Source organism: Lonchura striata, chromosome 9, assembly GCF_050655825.1.
Source record: "Lonchura striata isolate lonStrDom1 chromosome 9, ASM5065582v1, whole genome shotgun sequence".
In the NCBI taxonomy this organism is placed as follows: Eukaryota; Metazoa; Chordata; class Aves; order Passeriformes; family Estrildidae; genus Lonchura; species Lonchura striata.
In genome coordinates, this window is record NC_140711.1 from 28,322,424 (window position 1) to 28,346,776 (window position 24,353).

The 24,353-nt window shown below is 43.1% G+C and overlaps 1 protein-coding gene across 1 annotated transcript in view; it reads right to left on the minus strand.

Moving 5' to 3' along the window:
- Positions 1-16,709: 16,709 nt before the first annotated feature.
- Positions 16,710-24,353, minus strand: part of SERPINI1 (serpin family I member 1) — a 44,908-nt gene continuing 37,264 nt past the window's right edge. The window contains exons 7-9 of the mRNA XM_021548255.3: positions 19,888-19,974; positions 18,630-18,719; positions 16,710-17,480 (exon numbers count right to left, since the gene is read on the minus strand). Coding sequence (XP_021403930.1) covers positions 17,404-17,480; positions 18,630-18,719; positions 19,888-19,974 — 254 coding nt within the window. The 3' untranslated portion in view covers positions 16,710-17,403. The remainder of the gene's footprint in view (positions 17,481-18,629; positions 18,720-19,887; positions 19,975-24,353) is intronic.

The following is a 24,353-nucleotide window of genomic DNA, read 5'->3' on the forward strand; positions in this document are numbered from 1 at the left end:
TGAATCTCTGCTCGCTCCGCTTCACTTTCACCAATTCCTTTCCCGGTTTTGCCCACTTGAAGTTCGTATTTTTGTTGCCTAAAAGATCTCCTGCTTTATTAATGGCTTGTTAAATGCCTTATTGATGTATCTGTTGGATGAAAATACTTAAAGAGGCTCAGGTTTTATGTAATGTTCAGGAAAGTTCTTCACGAGCACCTCTTTGCACGGTTGGGTGTTCTTGCCTCACTTGAAGGTGCTCAGACATTTTAGGAAATCTCCCAGGCTTCCTTCTTCAGGTTTGAAGAGAATGAAAACAACAGAGATTCTTCTCTTGGTGGGAACCAACAGGCCAGGTTTGTGTCTGTTTTTATGCTACATTTTTCCTAAAACATTCAAGCTGTAGGCACCGATTATCAGCCCAGTGAATTATTCCCTTCAAAACGCATTTGATTTTTGTTTGCTCACCCCGACAAAGTGCAGGTGCTGGCAGGGTTCCAGGGTGGAATTGCAGCAGCCCAGAATGGCTCTGGGCACTGGGTAGTCCCTGCTGTTGTTCACAGATGGTTTTTAAACTCCAACAGGGGTGATGGGACCCAGGTTTTAGGGGAAGGTTACAATGGAGCTGGAAATTGTGCCCTGTTGATCTGTGACTGCCAAACTGCAGGCACAGCCCCTTCCTCACTTGAGCTCCTGGGCTCTGTCCTAAAAATAAAAAGGATAAATAGATTAAAATCAATGTGGAAAAAGTACACAATCCCCTCTGCCCTGGGATATTCAATTGGAAATGCCATATAGTCAAAACCTCTGTGGTTTATACTTCTACCTTTCAGCTTCTTGACAGAAAAATTACTCCTTATCCTTGTTTCCTTTCACATTTCTCTTTTCTCTTTTAGGTCATTGCAAAGGCTGATCATTATAAGGTCTTCCTGTACAGAAAGTTCTGTGCTTTCCCCAATGGGTGCTGAAGGCTCCAAAACCTTCTCTTAGAAATTCTGCTGTCAAATTTCACCATGCCAGCAAAGCAGAAGGGAATAATGGCAATTAGAGAATTTCAGCTCCATGCACAGGCATTCCGTGGCTCCAAATGTTGAATTGACAGATCGTTAGTGAAATTTAACAAAGCAGTCATTCCACACAGGTTTCATTAAAACTTTATGTGCTGAGAACTGAGTTTATTATGGGGTGATGAGGACAGGGTATTAAGAGATTCATCAGGTCACTTGAGCGAATCATTCCTCTGTCTGCTAAGGATAAAGAAATTAATATCTAAATCAAAACAAAATTGTAATTTGGGGCCTTTCTACTTACTGTTTTTCCCCCTGTCTATAAAATGAAAGGTATTGGTCCCCATCACAGCCTAATGGGCTTCAGATCTTTTATGGCAAATGCATTCCTCATAAAGCCCATGAAAAATTATCTCTGTGCTATTTCAGAGGAACAACATATTTTACATGGTGTCGGCCTTTCCATTATAAACACTATTTTTCAGATCTTTACAGCCTGCCCATAAAAATCTGCTTCTGACAAGAAATTCAGCAGTGTGAATCTGCTCTGCAAGAAAGAAATCTTTTTTTTCCCACTTTATCTAATTTTGACCAGTAGTTTTGTCTTTGAATTGGGTAAACACAGGGTGGGCATCGGTCTCAACCCTGTGTCTCTCACATCTTTTTTTGTCCTGTTGGATTCTTCTCTGCATGTTCATTAAATTTGTAGGAACTGGGCAGAATTCAGCTCATCCTGAGGTCTGATTAATGACAAAAACAATCCCAATTATTCTTACTGCTGTGAGAGGCTCTGTTGTTCTGGGCACCAGAGAAAGTCAGGAAAACAGAATTTGCTCCAGAGGTTTTGCGCTTTAATTAAACAGAGCAGACAGACAAAGAGTAGGAAGAAAGGAAATAATATTATCCCTCCTCCTTTTATACAGAAATAACTGAGATGCTCAGACCATGAAATCCTGGCACTGTGGGAGCAGAAATGCTGTTCCTGTGCCCAGGGTCAGCATTCACACAGGATTCCCAGCCACTGACTGGATGAACAGTCTGGTTCTAAAGTCTGCATTTACTGCCTGACTTTCTGAGCTGACATTTTGTTCATCGTCATTAAAGAATACTTAAAAGTAATTTCTCTTTTATAACACTTTTCTGATTCAGGGATAAATCAGTTTGTTGACATAATTTTATGTTCTTTATGTAAAACCCTTTTTTTTTTTTGGGTGCTAACTTGATGCAAATTGGTGATATCAAACCATTAAGGTTGATACCACCAGTAAAATCAGACCAAAACACATAACAACACTTCAGCACCAGCAGAAAGTTAACTTTTATTGATCTTACCTGGTTTGGACATATCCAGGAATCCAGGGCATTCATGTTGGATGAGTCAGCCAGAAAGAGGGAATTTCTTGGGGTGTTTCAGTGGTGTGCTGTGCGTGGCCCTGGAAAAGGAGCACACTTTAGTGCCCAAATGCTCTCAGCTGGCTGAGGCAGAGGCACCTCACTCAAACGAACTGGTTATTTTGCTGAGTTACCCAGGCAACACTTTCCTTTCTGTGCTGCCCATCCAGGATTCCAGGAAAGGATCTGGAGAGCATTCCCAAGGAAAAGCCAAGGACAACAGAATAAAGCCTTGGACAGGAGGAGAGCAGAGTTAGTGAAACATTTCCTCAGGGTCACCAGACTAAAAGGAATCAACAGCTAGCTGCATAAATAATTGAAGTGAAAACTATATATGTCTGCTTTTCTGAGGTGTTGCAAACCCATGGATTCCAAGAGGGTTGGAGGGGCTGTAACCAAGCAACAGGGACTGAAATTTGTTCTCTCTTCTGGAAAAACAATGGGCTTGCAAGTCATAATGACAATGCCTGGCACTGAAGAGCGAGCCCTTCCTTGATTTAATAGTCTTTGGATGAAGTTATAAGAAAAGATGATCATTAAATGAGGAAAGCATTTCTATTTGGTTTAGGAGAGGCCTATTCCAGTATCAAATCTACCTTTTTCTAAAAAAAAAAAATGAAGGTCAACAATTTCTGGATGAATCTGATGCTGAGGAAAGACTGCAAATAAGTAACATTTCAAGATTTTCTTTCTCAAAACTTTATTTTCAAAAGAAATAATGGACATAACTCACTGCCTCTTCATTTTCCTGTATGAAAGAGAAATCATAATTGTATCCCAAGTGGAGTCAGTGGCACGCAACACTCCTGGCTGATGATTTCTCCCATTATTTATCTCACTGAAATGAGGTATATTTTCCCTTTTTCCTTAAAACATGGCTTTTGTATTGAATTAAGTCGTTGCGTCCCAAACCCACATAAGATCCTCGTAGCCCTCAGGAGCAGAGGAATTCATCTGGAGCAGAACCAAACCCAAAGTGTGAATGTGGAAAGCCCCAGAGGGACCTGCCAGGTCTCTCCAAAGAGAATGAAGCTCACACAGGTCTGGGGCTCACTGGAGCTCAGGGACAAAGTTCCACCCATTTCCAGGAGCCTCCTGCCACTCTCCACTCCCCCAGCTGCCATTCCTGTCTAACCCTCAGCATTTAAAACATCCTACCCAAAGCTGCCAGAACAAACACATCTGATGGAACCACCCAGGGCCAGTCTCATTTCCTCCACCCACATCTTTGTCATGGATGTCATGTTTCATCTTTTCACCAGTTAATTGTTAATAATTCCCCATGGAGTACAAGATTCATTAAGTGCTTCCTAATTTATCAAACGTAAGTCTCATCAGGTAATTTTAATCACATGAAAATCATTTTAAATTCATTTTGATAGACAATTTCCTCTTGCAGCCTATGCCTCCTTTCCCCCTGTGTCATGGGAAGCAGCATCTCTGGTTATTCTCCTCTAACTTCCACCATTGCAGATGCCATTGCACTTCCATCCTATTCTTGTATTTATTTGAAACTGCTGCCAGCTGCTAAAGAGTTATGTTTCCTTTTATTTTTTTTTAATTGATTACCTGAAATGTATTGAAAAAATTGGTTTATTTCATCCATCAAACCCCTGCCTTCCAGAAAATCAGATCTTGCAAATGTGGGAATACTTGGGAGCCACCAGAGCACTTCTTTATTAAAGTGGCCTTGCCAGGTTGTCACAGATGAGATATTTGAGACAAATAGACAAAATCTCTTTAAGTATGGGATGGGAAAATTATTGTATTGCTGGGCCAAGGTGGTAAAGAGTACCCAACTCCACAGGAGCTTAGAAAGGAGGGAAAGGACAGGAAAACATGGAAAAACAATGCAGTTGAATGACAAACATAACTTAGTTGTTTAAAATTAAAAGCTCCCTGTCCCCATTCCGATTAAAGAAGGAACTGAGAACCCTGAATGTGTATTTAGAGGTAGAACTTGTTCCTGACATCTCCCATTTTTTTATCCCTATTATTTCCCTTAGTCTTATTGCCAAAAAAAATTTAAGTTTGAATGAATGCCTGGTTATTCACTGCCTGCGAGGATAACAAAGATTTTCTCTAGCTGAAAGCAGCAAGCAGGGCCTCCTGTGATCATGGGGAAAAGAGGAGAGGAGCATGATGAGAAGAATCAAGTGTTTTTATTGAAGGTGTTGTGTTCATGCAGCTTTTGTCAGGAAATCCAACTAATTTACTCCCACCTGCTTTCATTTTGAGCAAATGGCAGCCTTGTGCTACATAAAAAAAGAACGAGCCTTGCTTCTCTCCAGTGCTCCTGTCCTGGGCAGGAGACAGGCACGCTGTAGCTGTCCCCAGCTGCTGCATTTAGAGTTAGGAGCTGGCACAGCCTGCCAAAAGAAATTAAATGTCATGGAAAAGTGTTCCTGCTCAAAGTCAGGGACAGAATTTGCTGTATTACATCCTTGTGTCCTGAGGGCTGCACCAGCCCAGCACACCCAGCACTGCTGGGGGAGCTGAGACATTCCTGGGTGATTTTCTGTTGGAAATGCAGTTGAACCCAGTGGGAAGGATTGGTGATGTCTGACTCCGGTTCAGAAGGCTGAATGATTCCTTTATTATAACTATACTATAATACATTAATACACTATTTAAAGGAGATACTAAAACTACAAACCTACTTCTTCTAACTACCAAATCTAACTCACAACTCATGAACCTCTCTGAGCCCAGCCCCAGGTGGGTTGGACTGGCCACCAGGCTCAAACAATCCTCACCAGAATCCAACCAAGCATCACCCCAGGTAAACAATTCTCCAAACACATTCCACATGGGAAAAACAAGGAGCAGAAATAGAAATTGTTTTCGAAGCAGCTTTTCTGTGAGGGAAAATAAAAAGGATTAAACCCCATACACTTCACATCCATCCTGATCTTTGGGCTTCAAAGAGGCTCCGAGCCCACTGCTGGCCTGGAGGGCTGTGAAGGTGCTGTTAAACTGCTTTGTGTCACCATTTTCTCCAGTCCCAGGTCACTGAACCAGTCTCAACCATTAACCACACCATCTTCCAGCTGTTTCACTTTGCTGCCAGCTCCATGCTGTATTCCCAGCTGGGAAATCAGAATTTTCTCTTTGCCTTGCACTGGGAGAAGAAGAGAGCCCTGTCTTCATTTATTAAATGACTGAGTGGCCAGGTGTTCTTTTCTTGATTAGGGCAGTTTAATATTTCTGCTGATACCTGTGCTTCAAAGTCTCCTTTCAGCCCTCATATTTTGTGCAGTTGAGTTGTGAAAGACCAGCAGCTGAGCTTCAGTCATGTTCCTCCTCATTTTTCATGCTGCCTTCGCCGCTTTGGAGAGCTGCTGAATACAAAATGAAGCTGCAAGAGCCTGTTTGCTCCACAGCCAGCAAGGCATGAAGCCCTTTTCTCTCCAGCTGTGGAGAACAGCCAGAGCACTGCTAACAGAGGCACTGGGGATGGGACTCAAGGGGTGACATTTCCTACCCAGCTCGGTGGCACCAGATGATGAATGCTCGCAGCAAAACGCGGGGCTGGATTAAATAAACAAAATTAAATCTACTTCTGTGATTATAGGAGTCGTGTTACATCTCTGAGGGAGCATCAGCTGCTGCTCCCAAGTGCTGCAGATTTGTCAGCTTGTTTAGAAATGCTCTGTTTGCTCGCTGGATTTTCCTGCCACATAAATCTGCTGGCACTTTGGCCTGGGCAGCCCAGGGGGTGATTTGGCCAGAGGCTGATTTGGCCAGCAGGTTGATGTTCTGCATCAGCCTTAATCTTGTTTTACAGTCAGCAATTTACAGCATCATATTGTTCCCATTTTCAGCATTAGAGAGACATCATGGGAGTGTAGGGAGCAGGGACCTTAGCCCAGAGCCAGAGCAGAGGGGATTCTCCCACTCCTGGTTGTCGCATTCCTGGATACTCCCATTCCTGGGTTCTCCCATTCCTGGATTCTCCCTCTCCTGGGTTCTCCCATTCCTGGATTCTCCTATTCTTGGGTTCTCCCACTCCTGGATTCTCCCTCTCCTGGGTTTTCCCACTCCTGGGTTCTCCCATTCCTGGATTCTCCCTCTCCTGGGTTCTCTCATTCTTAGGTTTTCCTACTCCTGGATTCTCCTACTCCTGGATTCTCTCATTCCTGGGTTCTCCCACTCCTGGATTCTCCCTCTCCTGGATTCTCCCTCTCCTGGATTCTCCCTCTCCTTTATTCTCCCTCTCCTGGATTCTCTCGCTCCTGGGTTCTCCCTCTCCTGGATTCTCCCACTCCTGGGTTCTCCCATTCCTGGGTTCTCCCATTCCACCACCAGGACGTCAGTCCCCTCCCTGTTCCAGGGCTCCCTTGGGAGCAGCCGAAGGGGCAGAGCAGAGCTCTGGCACTGCCCCAGCTGCCCCCCACAGCCCCTTCCCTCTGCAGTGCCCTGCCAGGGAAGGAAAGGCAGGCAGGCAAAGCCCTGGATTGTGCCAAATCCCAGCCAGGGGCTGGGAGGACACGAGGGGAGCCATCCTCACTGCTGAGCCAGCACCTCCCTTGGGCTCCCAGATGTGCCCAGCTGGGAAAGGAGCATCTCCCTTTCCCCACTGAGGCGAAATTTTACCAGCAAGGTGCAGGTTAAGCTCTGAGATGGAGAGCAGGAATAAACACTGGTTTTATCAGCTCTGCCAGCTGTGTGGGGTAGGAGTGAGCCGTGGCTGCTGTGTCTGTGCACGTTCAGATAGTGTTACAGCAGCTGAAGTCACCATTGCCATGACACACAAAAGCACAGGGCTGTCACAGATACCCCTCTGTTTATCAGATGGTGTCTTCAGATGTCTGTGCTGAATGTGAACACACTTGCAAAATTAATACTCCCCGAGCTCTAGTGAAAAAAAAAGGGCTTTGTACAGAAACCCTAAAAAATAAGCCAGGCTTTGCAGCACTGAGGGAGATAGAAATGTAAAACAACCTTTCCACTTGAAAACCTTTCTCTGTGGAGCCGTCAGGGTGCATTTCCTGGGCAAACAGCAAAGACTTTGATCAGCCTTGCTCCTGAATGCTGCTCAGATTATCACGCTTGCCATGAAGGGTGGAAAGCAGGCTGCCAGCTGGTTAATGGCCCTTCTGAAAAATAGCCTTCTATGTTGCTTTTGGGAAGCCACTTCTCATGGAACTATCAAAACACAATCCCTGTACTCTTGTCACCCATAGGAGGAAGCATATTTTAAGCAAGTGTTATCAAGGCTAAGAGAGCCTGAATTAACTTGTGCTCAAGACGCTTAGTGCACTGCCAATAAATCTACCAGAAAGTTGTTCTATCTGCAAAGTAATATCAAAGCAACTCCACCAGGAGAGCTCTGCCCGCTCCTCTTCAGGGCCCTCAGTGCTGCCAGTGCCCGGGGAGCTTTGCCACTGCCCCAGTGTTAAACCCTGTGAAAAATGCAGATTTTATGATTGGCTTTTCGCAAATACGACAATGAATATTATATGTGTAATGTTAGAAAGTGATGCTGTATGAATTCTCTTAAGTAGTGTGTTAAATGTAGTTTTCGGTTCCAACATAATGTTAAAATAGAGACTATGGATGTGGGGGAAGTTTGTTTTTTATAAGGCATGAGATACTCGCTTCAAGGAACACCTAAATCTTCCAAAGGAGAGGAATTTATGGCTTCTTATCAGAAGAAACTAATTTCTTCAGGCCTTGCTCTACTCGAAGATGCCAGGGGATTAAAGGAAAGAGCTGACATACAAAAGACAGAGTTTCTTGTTTAGAATAGAATGTATGAATAACCATGAAGGATTTATGAATATGCAACAAGTGTATTGGTTTAAGGTTATTCCTTTGTACACAAGGGATGCTTTTCCTGACTTAGTGTCCGAGAGCATCCAGACATCCGTAATCCTTTGCTTTTTATTGTCTTGTAATTGTCCTAACTCTAAACTTTATTACTCTAATTGTATTATTATTTTAAAAACCATTTTATTATTATTAAAATTTTAAAATTTTAAAAACCAAGTGATTGGCGTTTTTCACAACCCTTCCACCCCTTTGTCCCTCCAGGGTGCTCTGCCTCCATCTGTCTACTCCCATTAACTTGCTGCCTTCCCTGTGCAGTGGCTGCAGGCAGAGGAATTTGCTGCCATCAGTTTCCAGAGGCCAGAATTCCTCATTTAACTCGGGGCACTGAAAGAGAGGAACCCAGCTAAGGCAATGACTGAGAAAGGGAGGGGGGAAAGAACATTTTTATTCCCTTGCAGGCATCCTGCACCAAGGAAAAGCCCTCCAGCCTCTAAAGCAAGAGGCACAGAGTGGCGTCATTATTTTGAATTAGCTCATGGTTTCATGCATTAACAGCTTAGGCTTTGCTTGCTTTTAATGGCAAAATAATAACAGGATTTGTGGTTCCCATAATACCTTCACATTTAATGAGTGCATGTGTACACAGGCAAAATGCAATTTTCTAAATTCTACATCTTGCTTGTGTACAGTCTTCACCATTTTTTTCTGTAGAAACACTGTGATTAGAAGCCCATTTCATATTTTCATGTAAGTGTCCTAAAGCAACTTTTGCAAATTGGGCAAAATTGGGCAAATCGGACAAAATTTTTCTAGTCACAAAAACTCCCAGGTGTGTCAGTTCCCAGGCAGTTCTTTGAACTCAGGTTCAGGGCATGGCCTGAGAGAAACCTGCACAGGGCCCAGAGCTGCCTGAAGTAGTGGCAATCTTCTGATGATGGAGCACAAAGGGATTTGGAACAGGCTGCAGATGACAATGTAGTTTTATCTGGTGATGCTCTTTGCTCTGACACGACAAGATTGTCTGCTTGATTGAAGCATTTAAGGTTATGGAAGCAGACATTCCCTCATTCCTGTCCAGAGCTCACTGCATCTCCCCCTCAGGAGGATGTGCCTGGATGTGCTCACCAGAGCTGGTGACATCCCTGCCCTGCTGTAAGGCTGACACAAGGCTGTTCTCGTGGCTCCAAACTCTCTGTCCCACGTGTGCTCAGCTTAAAAAACTCAGGAATTAAGAGCTCACCTCTATACACTTTTATCTATAAGTGTTTGCACATTAAATGTGGAGAAAAGAAAAGAATTAAATCACTTCCAGTCAGCCTGGTCACCTTGCTCCCCATGGAACTGCAGCAGTAGGACTGGCTCTGAGATACCAGGATGCTTCACAAATGATTTCTGATCAAAAAATCCAAAGTGAGCTTATAAACTGGAGCACACTGTCTCTGAATTTCCTTTTGTATAGACCAAGGAGAAAACCCTGTGAAGGAAAAATCAATGCAGACAGATGAAAACCAGGCAGCAGCAGCAGAACTGGCCTCTTTTACCTCTCTGGATTTTGCTGAGGGCTTTAATAGAATCACAGAATCTCCGAATGGTTTGGGTTGGAACAGACCTTGAAGCTGAGCTCGTTCCAGGTGTCCTGCCAAAAGCAGCTCAGCTGATGAACACATCCTGGGTTTGGAGCTGGCAGGAGAGCTTCACACACTCCTGCTGGAAAATACAGGCTGCCACTGCACAAGGAGGACATTTCCCAGCAGAGACAAAGAATTTTGAAACCAGTATTTGTCTTGTAATAAACTCCAGAAATGTTATTATTCCTTATTTATTATTATTGTTATTATTGTTGTTAAGCTTTGCTGACTTTTTGGCTGCTGCCTTTAGAAACGTGTGTTTACAAATCACACTGACAGTGACAAAAGCCCCAAATAAAGAGACTTTTTGTGCCACACTGCTGGTGACCAGTGAGACTTGGCATTGCCCAGAGTATGATCCTTATAGGTTTCAGGGCATCTTCCTGATATTTTTAATTTCTTATCAAGTTTTAATGTATTTCACTAGCTCTGTTCAGGCAAAATTATCACCTGCAAGGATTCCAGCTTTGGTCCAAAACATGACTTTTACCAAAGAGTAAAGAGAGTGAAAATCTGTGACTGGCTCCAAACTCTTTTGGTAGCAGTAGAATACTTGAAGGAAAGGTTGAAGCTCATCTTTTTCCACAGGCAATTCCAATCCCTTAATGAGAACATTAAAAACATGATTTGGACACAACCCAGATTTCCTCTGTATATTTCCCTCCCTCCCTTAAAAGCATTTCCACACAAACACAGAATCGTTGTTCTGTAGGAATTTTCCCTCAGCTTGCCCAAAAAGATCACTCTTCCTCAGGCAGGATGTGTGTTTATGAGAGCCAGTAAAACACTTTGTTATCAGCAAGCCTGGCTCATATCTGAGACATCATTCCCATTGTGCTGCAAAGATAAAAACCAGGCAATGGGCTCAATTCCTCAGCTGCAGGAACAATTCCAATTCTTTCTTCTCTTTCCTCAGCCAGCTCCTAGCAAACCCAGAATTTTACAATCAATATCTGGGCTCACACATTTATTTGTTTCACCTTTCTCCACGAGCTGCTGTTGGAGTTTGCTTTTAGGTTAGGGGTGGCTCTGTGTGGTGGAAATTTTTTGTTTTAGTAACTCGTGCTTTAAAAAAAAAAGCTTAGAAGTATTTTGTTGTTTGGTTTAAAGGCAGTTTATTGTAAGTTATTTAAAATATTGTCTTTTTGGGCTGCTGCGGTTTGCTTAGTAGTTTAGGCAAAGGCACATACATACTCTTGACATTTTTTTTTGATTTTTGTTTTCTTTTCTCTCTTCGCCTAGGGCTGGAGATATTTTTTATATGGTATATTATGTGTTAAATGTTTATAGTTGTTTTTAATGCTTATTACTTATAATAAATGGTGGTTTTTTACTTTAAATTGTGAGTGCTAATATTACTAAGAATATGGAGGTAAGGAAGAAGAAAGAGGGAGGACAGGATAGGTTTAAATTTCTCTATTTTAAAATTTTTGACTCCTATGTACAAAACTAAAAATCTTCTGCATAGGACTTAAAACTTTTTTGTATAGTACTTAAAATTTCTTTTTTTTTTTACTTTTTGACTATTTTTACTATAATATCTAAATTTTTGTCACTTTTTGTTTTTCTTGTAAGGTTGGTAAATCATTCTATGGTTTAAATTTAAAATTACAGCTGTTTTCAGCTGCCTGCCAGGGTTTCAAATGCTTCTGAGTTGGACTCAGAACATTTAAAATGTCTGAGGGATATTTTGGGTTCTGAGGAGCTGCCTGCCAGGGTGCCCAGCTGAGCCTGGCATCCTTCACAGCCCCAGCCCGGCTGCTGCACTCTGCTGCTGCCTGCAAACTGCAATTCCTGCTGCATTGTGTTGTGTAGGAGATATAATCCCTGCCATCTCTAGTATGATATAGGTGATATCAAATATTTGTTGGGGTATACACGTTTGTATTAGTGTGGGAATCCAGGGCATCCCTCTGGCTGCCCTGGGACCCTGGCAGGGCTCAGGAACCCCCTGGACAGAGCCCCAGAGACACTGGCTGTGATCTCTGGCTATGCAAAAGAGTTTTCAATCTCACAGGATGAATTACCAGCTCTGAGTGTTTGATATCAGTAATAATTAAGTGTGGCACGGGTGCAAAAGTAAAATTTTAGGATTCTAGATGAGGGGTCCAAAGAGGACAAGATGGAGGAAATTGGGTGTGCCTTGTCCTTTTTCTCCTTCTTCATGCCCTCCATGTCTCACTGTGGTGTTGGCATTTTTCTGTTGGTTCAGGCTGGGGACACACTGTCCAACGTAGGTGACAGATATTGGCACGTTCTTGTAAATCCAGCCCAGGGAGTTTCTGGTATTTAATGTTTGTCACATCCCACTGAGGACAGAGCCCCACACGCTGCCCTGCAGGACAGAGCTGGGCAGGGCAGCAGAACATGTGAGAGATCAACAGAATAAACAACCTGGAAACCAGCACAGACCAATTCTGGCTTCTGCTTTGGCAGGGGGCTGACAGACAGAGACTTTTACAATCTCGGAATTATCAATAGCTCAGATTCTGACGTATTAGGAATCCCCCCCCACCCTCACAGGTGAAACCTGGTGTATGTTGAAACCAAATTTACATGTAAAAGAACGTGGCTCTCTGGAGATGGCTGTAGATGGGGGATGCCCAGGCCTGATCATCATAAATTGCATCAAGGGATTCACCAACTCCTGACATTGAATTGTTCTACCTCGTCGCCAAGAAAAGAAATCTCATCAAACTATGGGACTCAATAGCAGAAAGCACTGATTGTCGAAATCCTGGCCTGGGGTGGAATTTTCCCTATAAAAACCATTTATACTAGAATGGTGGTGTGGGCACAGAGGAAAACCTCTGCTGAGGCTGACTTCTTGTTGCACACCCAGCACTGACCCCGGGCTCGGCTCTGTTCTTTCCTTGTGGCTGGCTAGATAGAATTTGAATTGCAAAATAATTATTTTACTTTTTCATTTCAATTCGGCCGGACAAATTTTCATTTATAACAATTGCAATCCCTCACTTCTGCCCAGCTGCTCGCTCAGCTTGCCTCATGCCCACAGCAGCTGGCCCATGAATTTGGCTTCTAATTAGCGCTGCAAAAGGAGGAAAATCTTCCCTGGATGCTGCTGGAAGGCAGCGCTGCATGGAAGGAATGTCATTTGAGAAGCCCTTGTGGAAGGGGCCGCAGCCACGGGGTGATGATGAGTTTCAGAGTATCACCCATGAGCATTGAGGATGGTTTCTCATGTGGAACTTCTTCCTTTCACAGCTCCCAGCCAGCCCAGCTGGAAGCCCCAGAAGCTGCTGAGGCAGCTACCAGAGGTGCCAGCGAGCAGCGGAGCCTTTCTCTGTCTGTCTGTCTGTCTGTCTGTGTGGAGCCTGATCCAAACCCTGGGGAAATCCTGGGAGTTTTCTGAGCTAAATTAACCCACAGCTCCTCCCCAGCTGTGCCAGGGGATGCAGAGCAGCTCAGGAGGGAAGGCAGCTCCTCGCTGCTGTCACCTAGGCACTGCTTTCCATCTCTTTCCAATCCATGTTTCCCACTCCTGTTTCCCACTGCACGGACAAAAAGAAGCATTTCCCAATAAAACGGATGGGAACAACTCAAGAATGAGCTGGTAAACACCATTTGTTATTCCAGGAATAATACTGCCTCCTCTCCAGGCAGGGAGAAGCTCTGACAGTGGTGGGACCTCACCGTGCCAGGGAATCTGCTCCTGCAGGAATTCCAGGGATGTGGAAGGCAGAGAGGGAAGGGGGGAATTTAAGAGACAATCAAAAGAGAACAGCACATCAATGAGTCAATCCCAGTTATCTCCCTCTTGCAGAAAAGAAATTCTGGGTCCTGTGGCAGCAGTGGCTCTCAGAAATAACCCCAGCACAGCTCTGGGGCTGTTCATGGGGACAGGTTAAAGAACAACCCATTCCTGTGTTGCCCTGATTTTTTAAAGTGTTAAGTTTTCTTTTATAGTGCTTTTGAAAGTTGTAACGTTCTTTTAAAAGTTTTCTATGCCTTCTGATGTTCACATATTTCTACTGGAGCTCTTACTGTTCATGTAAATGATTGTTTTGCATTCTTCTTTGTGGGAGGAGAGAATTGATGGACTGTTGGTTTGACCAGTGTGGTTGGAGAGGTGGCAATTTCATCCTCCAATCCACTGTCACTTTTGGAATTCTATATATTGGGAGGTCAGAAATAAAATTGGCTCTTTTTCTCTCTTGAACTCACCAAGCTTCTGTGCACTCATTTCGTGTCCAACAGCGACATTCCTGCCATCTCGCCCCACGCCGAGCACATAAAGCACCACACAGGACCAAAACTCCCCTGGGAGCAATGAACTCCCTCCAGCAATCCCTGATCAAGGATCAGAGTGAGGATTGCAGATATCTGGGGGTTTGTTCCCCCCAGCTGTGATTATTAATCCCAGGAACGTGGGGCTAATGATGCTCCAAACTCAGCATCTCTCATTAACTGTGCTGAGATCCACCTGTGCTTCAGCTCTGCTCAGGATATCCAGCTTTGCAACACTCCCACAGGATTCCTGTCAAAAGGAAAGTCCTTCTCAGCTCCTTAGGATAGAGTGACATCTTGTGGTTTCTTCTTCTGTCCACCACTGACAAATAAAAATTAGCCAAAAGAGCCTTCACTAAGTTTGGGTTTGTCTCTGGTGTAACATCTAGATCTTGTTTCTTTGAGGAATCTCATATCCTTGATTCCCATACACTGATACAAAAGTTCACTTCTGGCTTGTGGAAAGAGAATGAAAATTCGTGCTCAAACAGCAACAAACCCATTCTAATTCACACAAATTGGAAAATTTTGGCTGAATACAGACTCTACAAAAACCTTCAGGTGCTCAAGGTCACACACAAGTGGGATCCTAGCAGCCAAATAAATCCATTTTCAGTAACAGCACTGCTGCTGAAGGGATTCTTGGGGAAAACCTTTCCAGGAGCAGCTCTGGAAAGCATTCCCACCTGGAATGGGACCTGTGTGCAAGGAAGAGGAGAGGATCCCATCAGGTAATTGCACCCCAGCACTGCCACACCGTGGGTCACTCCTTTGGCACAATTACAGAAGTGACAGTGATTTGTTTTCTGATAGAGCCTCCAGCACAAAACACTTTTCAATTGAAGGCTGCACACCTAAACTCATAGATGAGCTACAGCTGACAAATTCCCCCTACCAAAGAAAAGATGTTAAAAAAAAGCCAAAATTATTTTCCTAGTTTTGTAATGGAAAAGCAGTGGCATCTTTGAAGGTAACATCATAGAAAATCTGGAGTAAAAACCATCATGGAACAGCATCCATATACCTATGAACTGGCAACAATATTAAAGTTATTATTACTACTGAAAACTATGGAAATAATTCATGTTGTTGCAAACCAGGACATTCTCAATTTTCAAGAAACAGAAAAAAGGTTATTTTGCATCTGTAAAGCCTGGGAGAGCAGCAAGTGAAAGCACAAGTGTTTGCATTTCTGTTCCTGCTGGTTCTCCTATGTGCCCATTTGGGCAATCCTGGGAATTTGATTTGGAATTTGTCATTCTGCATCATTCCATTGTACTTCTGCTTAATCCAGCTGCAGGGGCATTCAGTGCATTTGCCTGATATCCTCTATAAACACTTCTGCCTGGCAGCTGTCCTTCCAAAATTCAAAGCTCCAGCTTAAATCTGTTTTCAGCCCTTGCTTTATTAAGGAATATATATGTTGCAAGGAACTGACAGTAAGAAAAGGCAAAATTGGTCAGGAAGAACTTTTGATGGACTGAAAATAAACATGACTGAAGGCTTCTCACGTCCTTCTCAGTCAGAGTGAACACCACAAAAATAGCCTGAAAAAAATGTTAAAAAGCTTAAAAACCAGTTTCTCCTAAGATAACCCACAGGAGATCCTCAGCATATGGTGATGCTTACAGACATGAGGGGATGTCCACGGAGTTATTTAAATGTGAAGAACCAGCCCTTGTGTAACCCACACCAGAGCTCATTTTACCTGCAGTGAGGCAGTTCTTGTCTTGGTAAAATTAGCCCCTGTTCCTTCTGAGCAGCACTCCCCTTTCCCTCCACAGCATAACACTTTCAGCTGCACAAAGCAAAAATTACCATTTTCATCTAAATTTGAATACAAAAGCTGTGTTACCAAGTCCAGACTATAATACAGCAAGGTAACAAGCACCAGCAACACACTTGGGAAGCCCATTTGTGAAACCATTCGAGGAGGCAGGGCTGGAAATGTGTTCAAAATTTCCTTTTTCCAAGGGAGCATTCCCAGCCTGCACAGAGAACATCCCTCACGTCCTGGTCTGACCTGCAGGAGCTCCACCAGCAGCAGAGGAAGACTGAACAACGTGTCAGATTTTGGAAGTTCTCCTTGCATGAATAACTTTGGGAGCTCTGCTGTTCTGAAGTGACTGATTGCCAGGGAAGCCTGTAACTGCACTTCAGCCAAAATCCATTTGTTCCCATAGAATTCCAAAGAGAAAACTCCTATTGACTGAGAAAAAACCCATTTATTATCCAAAGGTTTGTATTTGTGATCTGTTTCAAAAGAGCTCCTCCCTCCTTTTCTCCTATTCTCTCTCACCTTTTTAATAACCTCTGTTCTTTTTGTGTTTTGCACAATGAGGAAGGAAATAATTATATGTCTCTCTGCTGACAGTGGGTACTGCTCCCCCTCTTCCAAATGGAAACAGCAACTAATTCCCCTGCTAATATTTCCTTCTGCTAGGTGTCATTCTCCTCTCTGTCAGCCTGTTCTCAAGAAAAAATTAGGAAATGAAAAAGATGATGTTGTTCCTTTAGATATTTATTTATTAATTGAACATTTTTAGACACTTAATTTTAAGTTGGTGTGGTTTTTTTTTTTGTTTTTCTTTTTGAGAAAGAACATTCTAGAGCCCTGAAATGAGATATTGAAGAGTAGAACTGCTGTGGGGGGAGAAAAAATATGTCCACACAAATGCCATTACTAGTGAACTCCTTTACTTCAGTCACACACAGAGCTTTCTACACTGACAGGTCTCAAATATTCATGCGATCGGGTTTTATTGGCATCAACACTTAGGGGGTCAGTGGCAGTCACATGCAGGAGCATCCAGAAAAGCAGCACTTGAGAATCACGTGGGAGAGTTCACACAAAGTCTACCACAGGCAAGAATCAAATCCACTGGGCTCACTTAGCTCCATTTTCTCTGCTCTAGCAGTGCATCATCACAGGCTGTGATGTCCCTGCTCTGCCAGGGACAGGATGAGATCACAGTGTCCACATGTGCTTCTTCAGCTCTGGAAATGCCCACCAAGCTTTGCCATTTGCATTATTCAGAGCTGCACACATTCTGCTCCTGTCTCATTGATCAACTCAGTCTTTGGACTGTAAAAAAATTACAAATAATGGATTTGCAGTTTTCTGCTTTACAACCCACTAGAACAAGAAACAATTGTTGACATGTACACGACTTTATTTTAAGGACACAGCAATCACAATGACAGAAACAGAACCATTACTTTAATACTGTAAGCTTTCCTCTGGGAACTGACTTGCACACAGTTAGATCCGAAAGCGTTTTGAAACAGTATCTTGGGGGAAAACACAGCAAACCTTAAATATATTAACTTCAAACTTTATGTGCTTATCTCCTCCTTTTGGTAGCTGGTGGCAGTTAAAGCTTTTCAAAGTCGTGGCCACTGGAATTCATTGCCTCGGGGTGCATTACCCTTCCCATGAATAACACCGTACCTGTGGAGAAAGTGGGAAAGGAGGGAGGGAGGGAAAGGTGTCAAAAATAGGAGGAGCTGAGGATTTAACATGATGAATACCAACCAAAACCTCTACAGCAGTGCTGGGTGATTGTTACAGGAATAAATGTCTCAGAAAATGGAACAGGAAATGGCTCAGGAGCTCTGTTTGAAGACAACAATCAAACCTGAGCACTTGGGATTGTCTGGAGAGGAAGGGCAACCAACAGGATTTTTTTCAAAAGGTTTCCAGCCCCAGATTTCTGGATTAGTAACAAGCTTTGAGGCTTTAGCTACAGTTGTTGACAGCTTTTCTTTCCACATGCAACAAGGGTTCTGCAATTTTAAGAACTGTCCCAAAGCGACCAAGTTCCACTCTGTCCTGATTTGAACTTTTCTTTTTGGGAAGATTTTTGGATGTGGAGTAGCAATAAAGGCCAGATAGCCTTCTCTAGATATATTTTCTATCTAATGGGTCTATAACTGTAATAATATTTAATTTTAAAACCCTAGGAGTTGGCACCCTGCTTTGCTTGCAGCTGGGATGGAGTTTGTGGCAATGAAGTCCCACAGGTGACTCTCCCTAACCAGACCCATAAAAACCCTGTGGATGCACAGCAATGTTTCATCAGCCAGTCACATCCACATCATTACAGCAAATTACAAACTCCAGACTCAGGAATTACTTAATCCTTGCCCCTTTTGCTGGTGAGTGCTGCTCTCATCCCTCACCTGCTACAGAGCACTTGAAGAGCACAACAGAATTATTAGAATTATTCCCAGCTGTAATGTCCCTCCATTATGCAAATCATTTGGTACTGGGAACATATTTCACTGGGATGACTGCAGCCAAGCTCTCAGGGGGACTGCAGTGATTATGGATACTCCGGGCAGTATCACTGTTCTCACAACAGAAATGGCGAATTTTTCTCTTCTGTGAGTGTTTTTCAGGATTGTATCAGATGCTGGTGTTTTATCTGGAGAAAGATCCAGGGCCATGGAAAAGGTGAGTCTTTAATATTGGGTATTTTAAAACAAACTGAGGAAATGCTTAATACAAGCCCAGTCCATTGGTCAAAACATGCAATTTTCCTTTGATTGCTTGAGGATGTGCTGTAAAAAAACCCAGAGAAGTCTGCAATATTCTCACCTGTTCTTCTATTTCTGACCAAAAAGAAGAAGGGATGGTCCACTATGACCTGGGGATAGAGCACTGCCATTCTGCTGATGGCAATCATTCCTAGAGGAAACAGAACACAGGCAACTTGTCAAACTGCTCTGCCCCTTCTGCTCTTCAGCAGAGACCTCTGTGCAGCCCCTCAAGTCCCACACTCAGCACCAAAACCAGCAGGGAAATACTGAAAAGGAGAGAGACCTGCAGAGTAATTGCCTGCTCTGGCTTTAAGAATGATTAACAATGCAGAGTGCTGCAATTTCCCAGGCTGAGGGAGCAGCATATAAATTTTAAGGTCCAGAACCTTCAGAGGAGTTGTGAGTCCTGCTCAGCCACAGAGGGAAGTGCACTGCATTAACCAGCACTGCTGACCTGTTTTACACAGTGCAGAGGGAAAGGGAACTCTTAATAACCAGGGGATGTGCAAAAATTAAATGGGCTGATCCTACAGCTTTTGGCTGGTGTTTTTAAATATTGCAGAGCTGAAAGTAAAATTAACTGTGAATTGGGCAGAATTGGGCCCTTTGTTATTTTTATTTGGAGGTGCATGGATTTCTCCAGGATGCTATTACTAATTCCTGGTGTTTCATTTACTTCTGAATTTTCACTCCACTGTTCATAAAGACTGGAAAATGACCATAGAGACAGTTGGGCACAATTCAACCCAGACCTGGCAAGCAATTCTTCCTTTCCTCAAAGACTGGCAAATAGAGGCAATCAGAAATCACCTAATGACACAGATGGGCAACAAATAGAACTTATTTTCATGTGACAATCTGGAAACCGAGCACCAGCCCCCAGCTTTAAGAGGGGGCAGCTCTGGTTGTGCATTCAGCACTTCCCATCTTGTGTTTCAAGACACGAGCTTATTAAAATGCAGCTGCCAAAACCACCTCTCCTGGATCAAATGCCTCTGACTATCTCAATTAGCAGGTGAAAAATGATGAATGCTCAAGCTCCATGAAGAAAACACAAATTGCAGTCTGTACTCTCCTGACAATCAGAAAATAAAGGAGAGGTTTTTCACAATATGCTCAAAAGTCTTGGTAAAACATGTTACAAAAATGTCAACACTTCTGATTTGCAGAATTCTCTTCTGCAAGCTGCACACTTGCTATGCTGTGTCTCCATGCTGCTATTTAGCTTTCCTGGCTGTACAGCAAATCAGTTGTAAAAAATTAATTAGCACAGAATACCGAGACATTTGATTTAATTCTGCTTTTCAGTCAGGTACCTGAGGCAGCAGCAGCTTCTGATCCTTCCTCATTAACTTCTAGAAATGCCTTGTGCAATGCCTTTGCAAGGTAAAGTTCCTTGTTATCTGCAGAGGAAAGGAGAACATATTTCAAGTGGCTCAACAATAAGATTGAAGCATTTAAAGAACCCACCCCAAACAATGCCAAAAACCCAACACCATTATCCAGCTTCTACACCAGGCAAGGAAGGAGAAGAGCTTTCTGCCATTAAAACACCTTCTGCCAAGACCTTTTAACAGCACCATTTACCTCACTCAGATTTGTAGTGCTCTCCTACACCGTGGATATTAAAATAGCTCAGGACTGCCCAGAGCCCAGTACAGCAGAGAGGGTCAAAACAGCCTTTGGACACAAGATTTTAAATACAATTAGTGGGAAAAAAAAAGATTATAGGCAAATACTAGACATAAAAAAATCTATTTCTGCACTAGGAACAACACAGGCTTCCTCCAGGAAAATGAGGTCTTTTCTTCTTCTATTATATTTACAAGAAGCTGAAGAGAAATATTTATTGCAAGAACGACCACAGAGCTAGTTTTTTTCAATCTTGTTTCTTTTCCATCCTTCTCTGTCAGTATTTTAATTTCAGTGCCAGCCTGCTCCTGCTGAAGTCAGTGAATGTCTCACTGGTTTTTGTGGGATGCTGAAGGATCTGCTCTATTGGAATACTCAGCAGCTGTAATACCAAAGCAAGCCAAAGGCAGGAGGAGAAGCAGCAGCTGGAAAAGCCTTTCCCCAGCAGAGCTCATTTGCTGCTCTGTACACTCAGCACTGAATTAAACCTCCCAGCAGAGCTGCTGCACTTCAACCACACCAACAAAAGCCCCAAATCATCCCCCCAGGGACTGTGTGCACTAAAACATAGACAAAGCTGCTAAAACTGGTACCAGGTCTAGACTTAGAGCTGGGATTGAGTTTCCACCCTGCTCCTTTAAACCATGGGAACTGCAGCACCCACTTGTCTTTAACATTAAGCAAAAATCTTAAATCCAAATACATTTTTACATTCAATAAAACATAATGAGTGGGGAAACACCCACTTAGCCTAATCATGTATTTCAATCTCTTTATTACTGCAGCACTGAAGCCTGATCCTGTGCCCTGTAATGTTCACAGAAATATGCCACGTTTTTTGCTCCCAGTGCTTTATTTTGCATAGTTTGGTGATGCTTATGGAACTCCAAGGTGTATTCCTGATGGGAAATGGCACCTCAGAAGATTGGTCTCCACCTGGTGGGCTCAGAGCCCCTAATTCAGGGAGCACAAACACTGCTAACATTTGCAATCAGGTATAAAAAGTTGCCTACTTGTGAATGCTTTCAGAATCTGAGTGTTAAAACCAACATTTTAAGTTGGCAGGAGCACAAGAAGTGCCACTGCAGATGAGACCAGTACACCCAGTTAGGCCAGCCCACTGCACCAGCTATGGAATTGCTGCTTCACAAGAAGGTAAAAAAAGCCCTGAAAATGAAAACTGCAGCACATTTGTAAGAGAAAAACATCCTCTCAGCCAGCATCTGCCTTATACCCTAACCCAAGTTTTTATACACAGAGTGCCTTTATTCAGTGCAGTATAGAAAGTTCTGATTGCTCTGGAGCAATTTCATTTTTTTCAGCCCTGCCAATCTCAAGGAACACCCAGCAAAGATCCCTGTGGTTAAGTTTTACATGAAAGAAGCACTTTCTATTTGTTTTCCATCTGTTACCTTGCACTTCATTGGATATCTTTGTCCTTGGATGATGAAAAGAGCAATTCCACATCCCAAATTACCTTCTCTAGATTCTTCTCTTTATATTGCTACTATCACATCCTTCATTCATCTCTCCCTGCAGTGAACGAATCTATTTTCCTATGAAAGCATAATGTTGTCCCTGAGAGTTCAGGCAGCCTTTCCTTTGCTCCAGGATGTGCCTGTCCCATCCCTGGCTGCAGTGCTCCCACCTCACACCCAAATATTGAGGATTATCCCCCTTCCCCCATGGCTTTCACAGGGGACAAGGTGGGGCTCTCCTGAGCATCTCCCATCTCTTCATTTCTCTCCAGGAGCTTCTCTGAATGTGGATTTCTGTAAGAACCAACCTGACTTGGTTGTGAGCATCTCAGGGAAGTCCCCTGGGGATTTGGTGCCAAAGTTTCAGCTTTGTGCAGGATGGCTGACCCATGGGGAGTGGGAGGGAGCTGGAGCTGCCCCCTAATGAACACGACTCTGCTGGCACCACACTTCATTTGTCACTATCTCCATATGTCTTCAAACTCCCACTCAGCTGCCAACTGGCTGCTCTGCAAATCTCATTTTTTAAAAAATAACATGTGGGTTTATTGGCTCTTCTTGCTTAGGTTGTCCCAGAAAAATTATATGGATGTCAGTCAAGACTTCCAAGAGTTATTTACTGGACTGATGCTCTTCTAACTACTTCATATTGTGGAAGGAGATCACTGAGATCCCTTCATTGCTCACTGTCACCCAGGTCACCTTGCCTTAAAAGCAGCTGCTTTTAAGGCTCTGTAGAACAGCCAGAAATATTATAACCATTTAAAGGGGAGGTTTAATATTGAAATTAGTTCAGTGCTAAGTCTTCAGTGGTGTTAAAACACTCAAGCAACAAATTTATGTGATGTGATAGAGTCACAGTGATAACATCTCAAATAGCAGAGATGATTTTGGACACCGGATGGAATCAGATGCAAGTAAATAATGTCAAAGTCTTTTCTGAAAGTGAGAGTCAGAATGCAGCAGAGCTGACAGCCCAGCAGGAATGTCCTCCTACTCACCTGTGGCAATTGTCAAAGAAGCTCATTTCTGCCAGGGAGTAACATTTGCAAAGTGCATTAACACCTTCCCTTTGGCTGCTCAGAACCCAGACATTCCAGAAGGCAAAGCTGGTCCTTCTGGGTCCATTTGCAGCTTGAGGGGAAGCAGCAAAAAAAAATCTGAATATTGAAAAATAATCCTGCAATTTAGTTTATATCCACTAAAGCCACAGAGAATTTTGCTGAGCTCACCAATCTGCCTGCAGCTGATGACAGGATTTGGGCTGCTGCTGAAATTGCAGGAGACTTTCCCCAGCAGCAATGCCAGAGCAACAGGCAGAGGAGGAGAGGATTTTTAAATGGACCAAATTTCTTAAAAATCCCTTTAGATTTGATTTACATCTTCCTAAATTAAGTGTCACTTAAAGATTTTGTTGAAATATCTGCATGTAAGAGCTCATGAAGTGCCAGATTTTCCAGAGGGCTGACCCTGAGATGAACATAAACTTCCATTTCCTGATGTTCCATTCAGGTGTCTGTAAAAGTCAGCTTTATTTCCCTTCATGTCTTATTTTCCCTTCCTCCATCCATATTTTACATGATGAAAATTAGAAAGAAGGAAAGTATTCTGTATGTTAACCACTTAAAACTTCATTTAGACAGCATCAACTGTGGGGTTTTTAAAGACATTACTTCAAAATCATTTTTTCCTTCTTAATTTACAAATAACCTTTTCATGCCCAGGTGGAACAACCTATTTTCAGTGAAAAGCAGGAAAGCTACAGTAAAACTCATGAATTTTCTCTATACACTGCTCTATACTTAAATAACAAGTAAATCTTTAAATGGCAGAGGAGTTAATTCAGTCATGCAGAACATGGTGTTTTGATTTTGTACAGTACAATTGTCAGAAATACAAAATTTTAAATAAATCATTAGTCACATGGATTAAGACACAAGCAGGTGATTCTTTTGCCAACCTCTTGATAAGTAGATGTCCTTGATATATAAATGAATTTTACATGGAACTAAATAAAAGCCAGGTGCTGCCTTTGTGGTTCCCTGTGCATTCTCTATTCTCCTTGGAGCTTTTCCTCAAGTAAATAATTTCCTATAAATAGACCAGAATTTAGAGGGAAGCTGACTTTTCTTTGAGCTGGCAGAGAAATTGAAGGTATTTTTCTTCAGAAAAAAACGCTATTTCTTTGGAAAAGGGTTTTTCATTTATTTCAACTCTTTTCATATTAGCTAAAGCCAGTTTTCCCTCAGTTTCACTGGAAAAGTGAAGGTGGCAAACATGATAGACTATAAAGAATATTTCAAACTTAGCAAAAATGAAAGGCTCTGAAGATCACAAACCTTTCTCTGTGAATGAGGGAGGAAGTTTGGCTTTATTGCCAGTGCTTTGACTGGGGCACCCAGGTGTGACTGTCCCAGGTCAGACAGTGGAGAACAGGGACTTCCCACCTGCCTGAATGCTGCTAAAAAACCCCAAAATCATACAGGTGCCACTTCAGTACAGAGCAGCTGTGGCTGCCCCATCCCTGGCAGTGCCCAAGCCAGGCTGGACAGGGCTGGGAGCAGCCTGGCACAGTGGAAGGTGTCCCTGCCCTACAGGGGGGGGAATGAGATGTTCTTTAAGGTCTCTACCAACCCAAACTATGTTGTGACTCCATGAACAGCTTTAGGAGG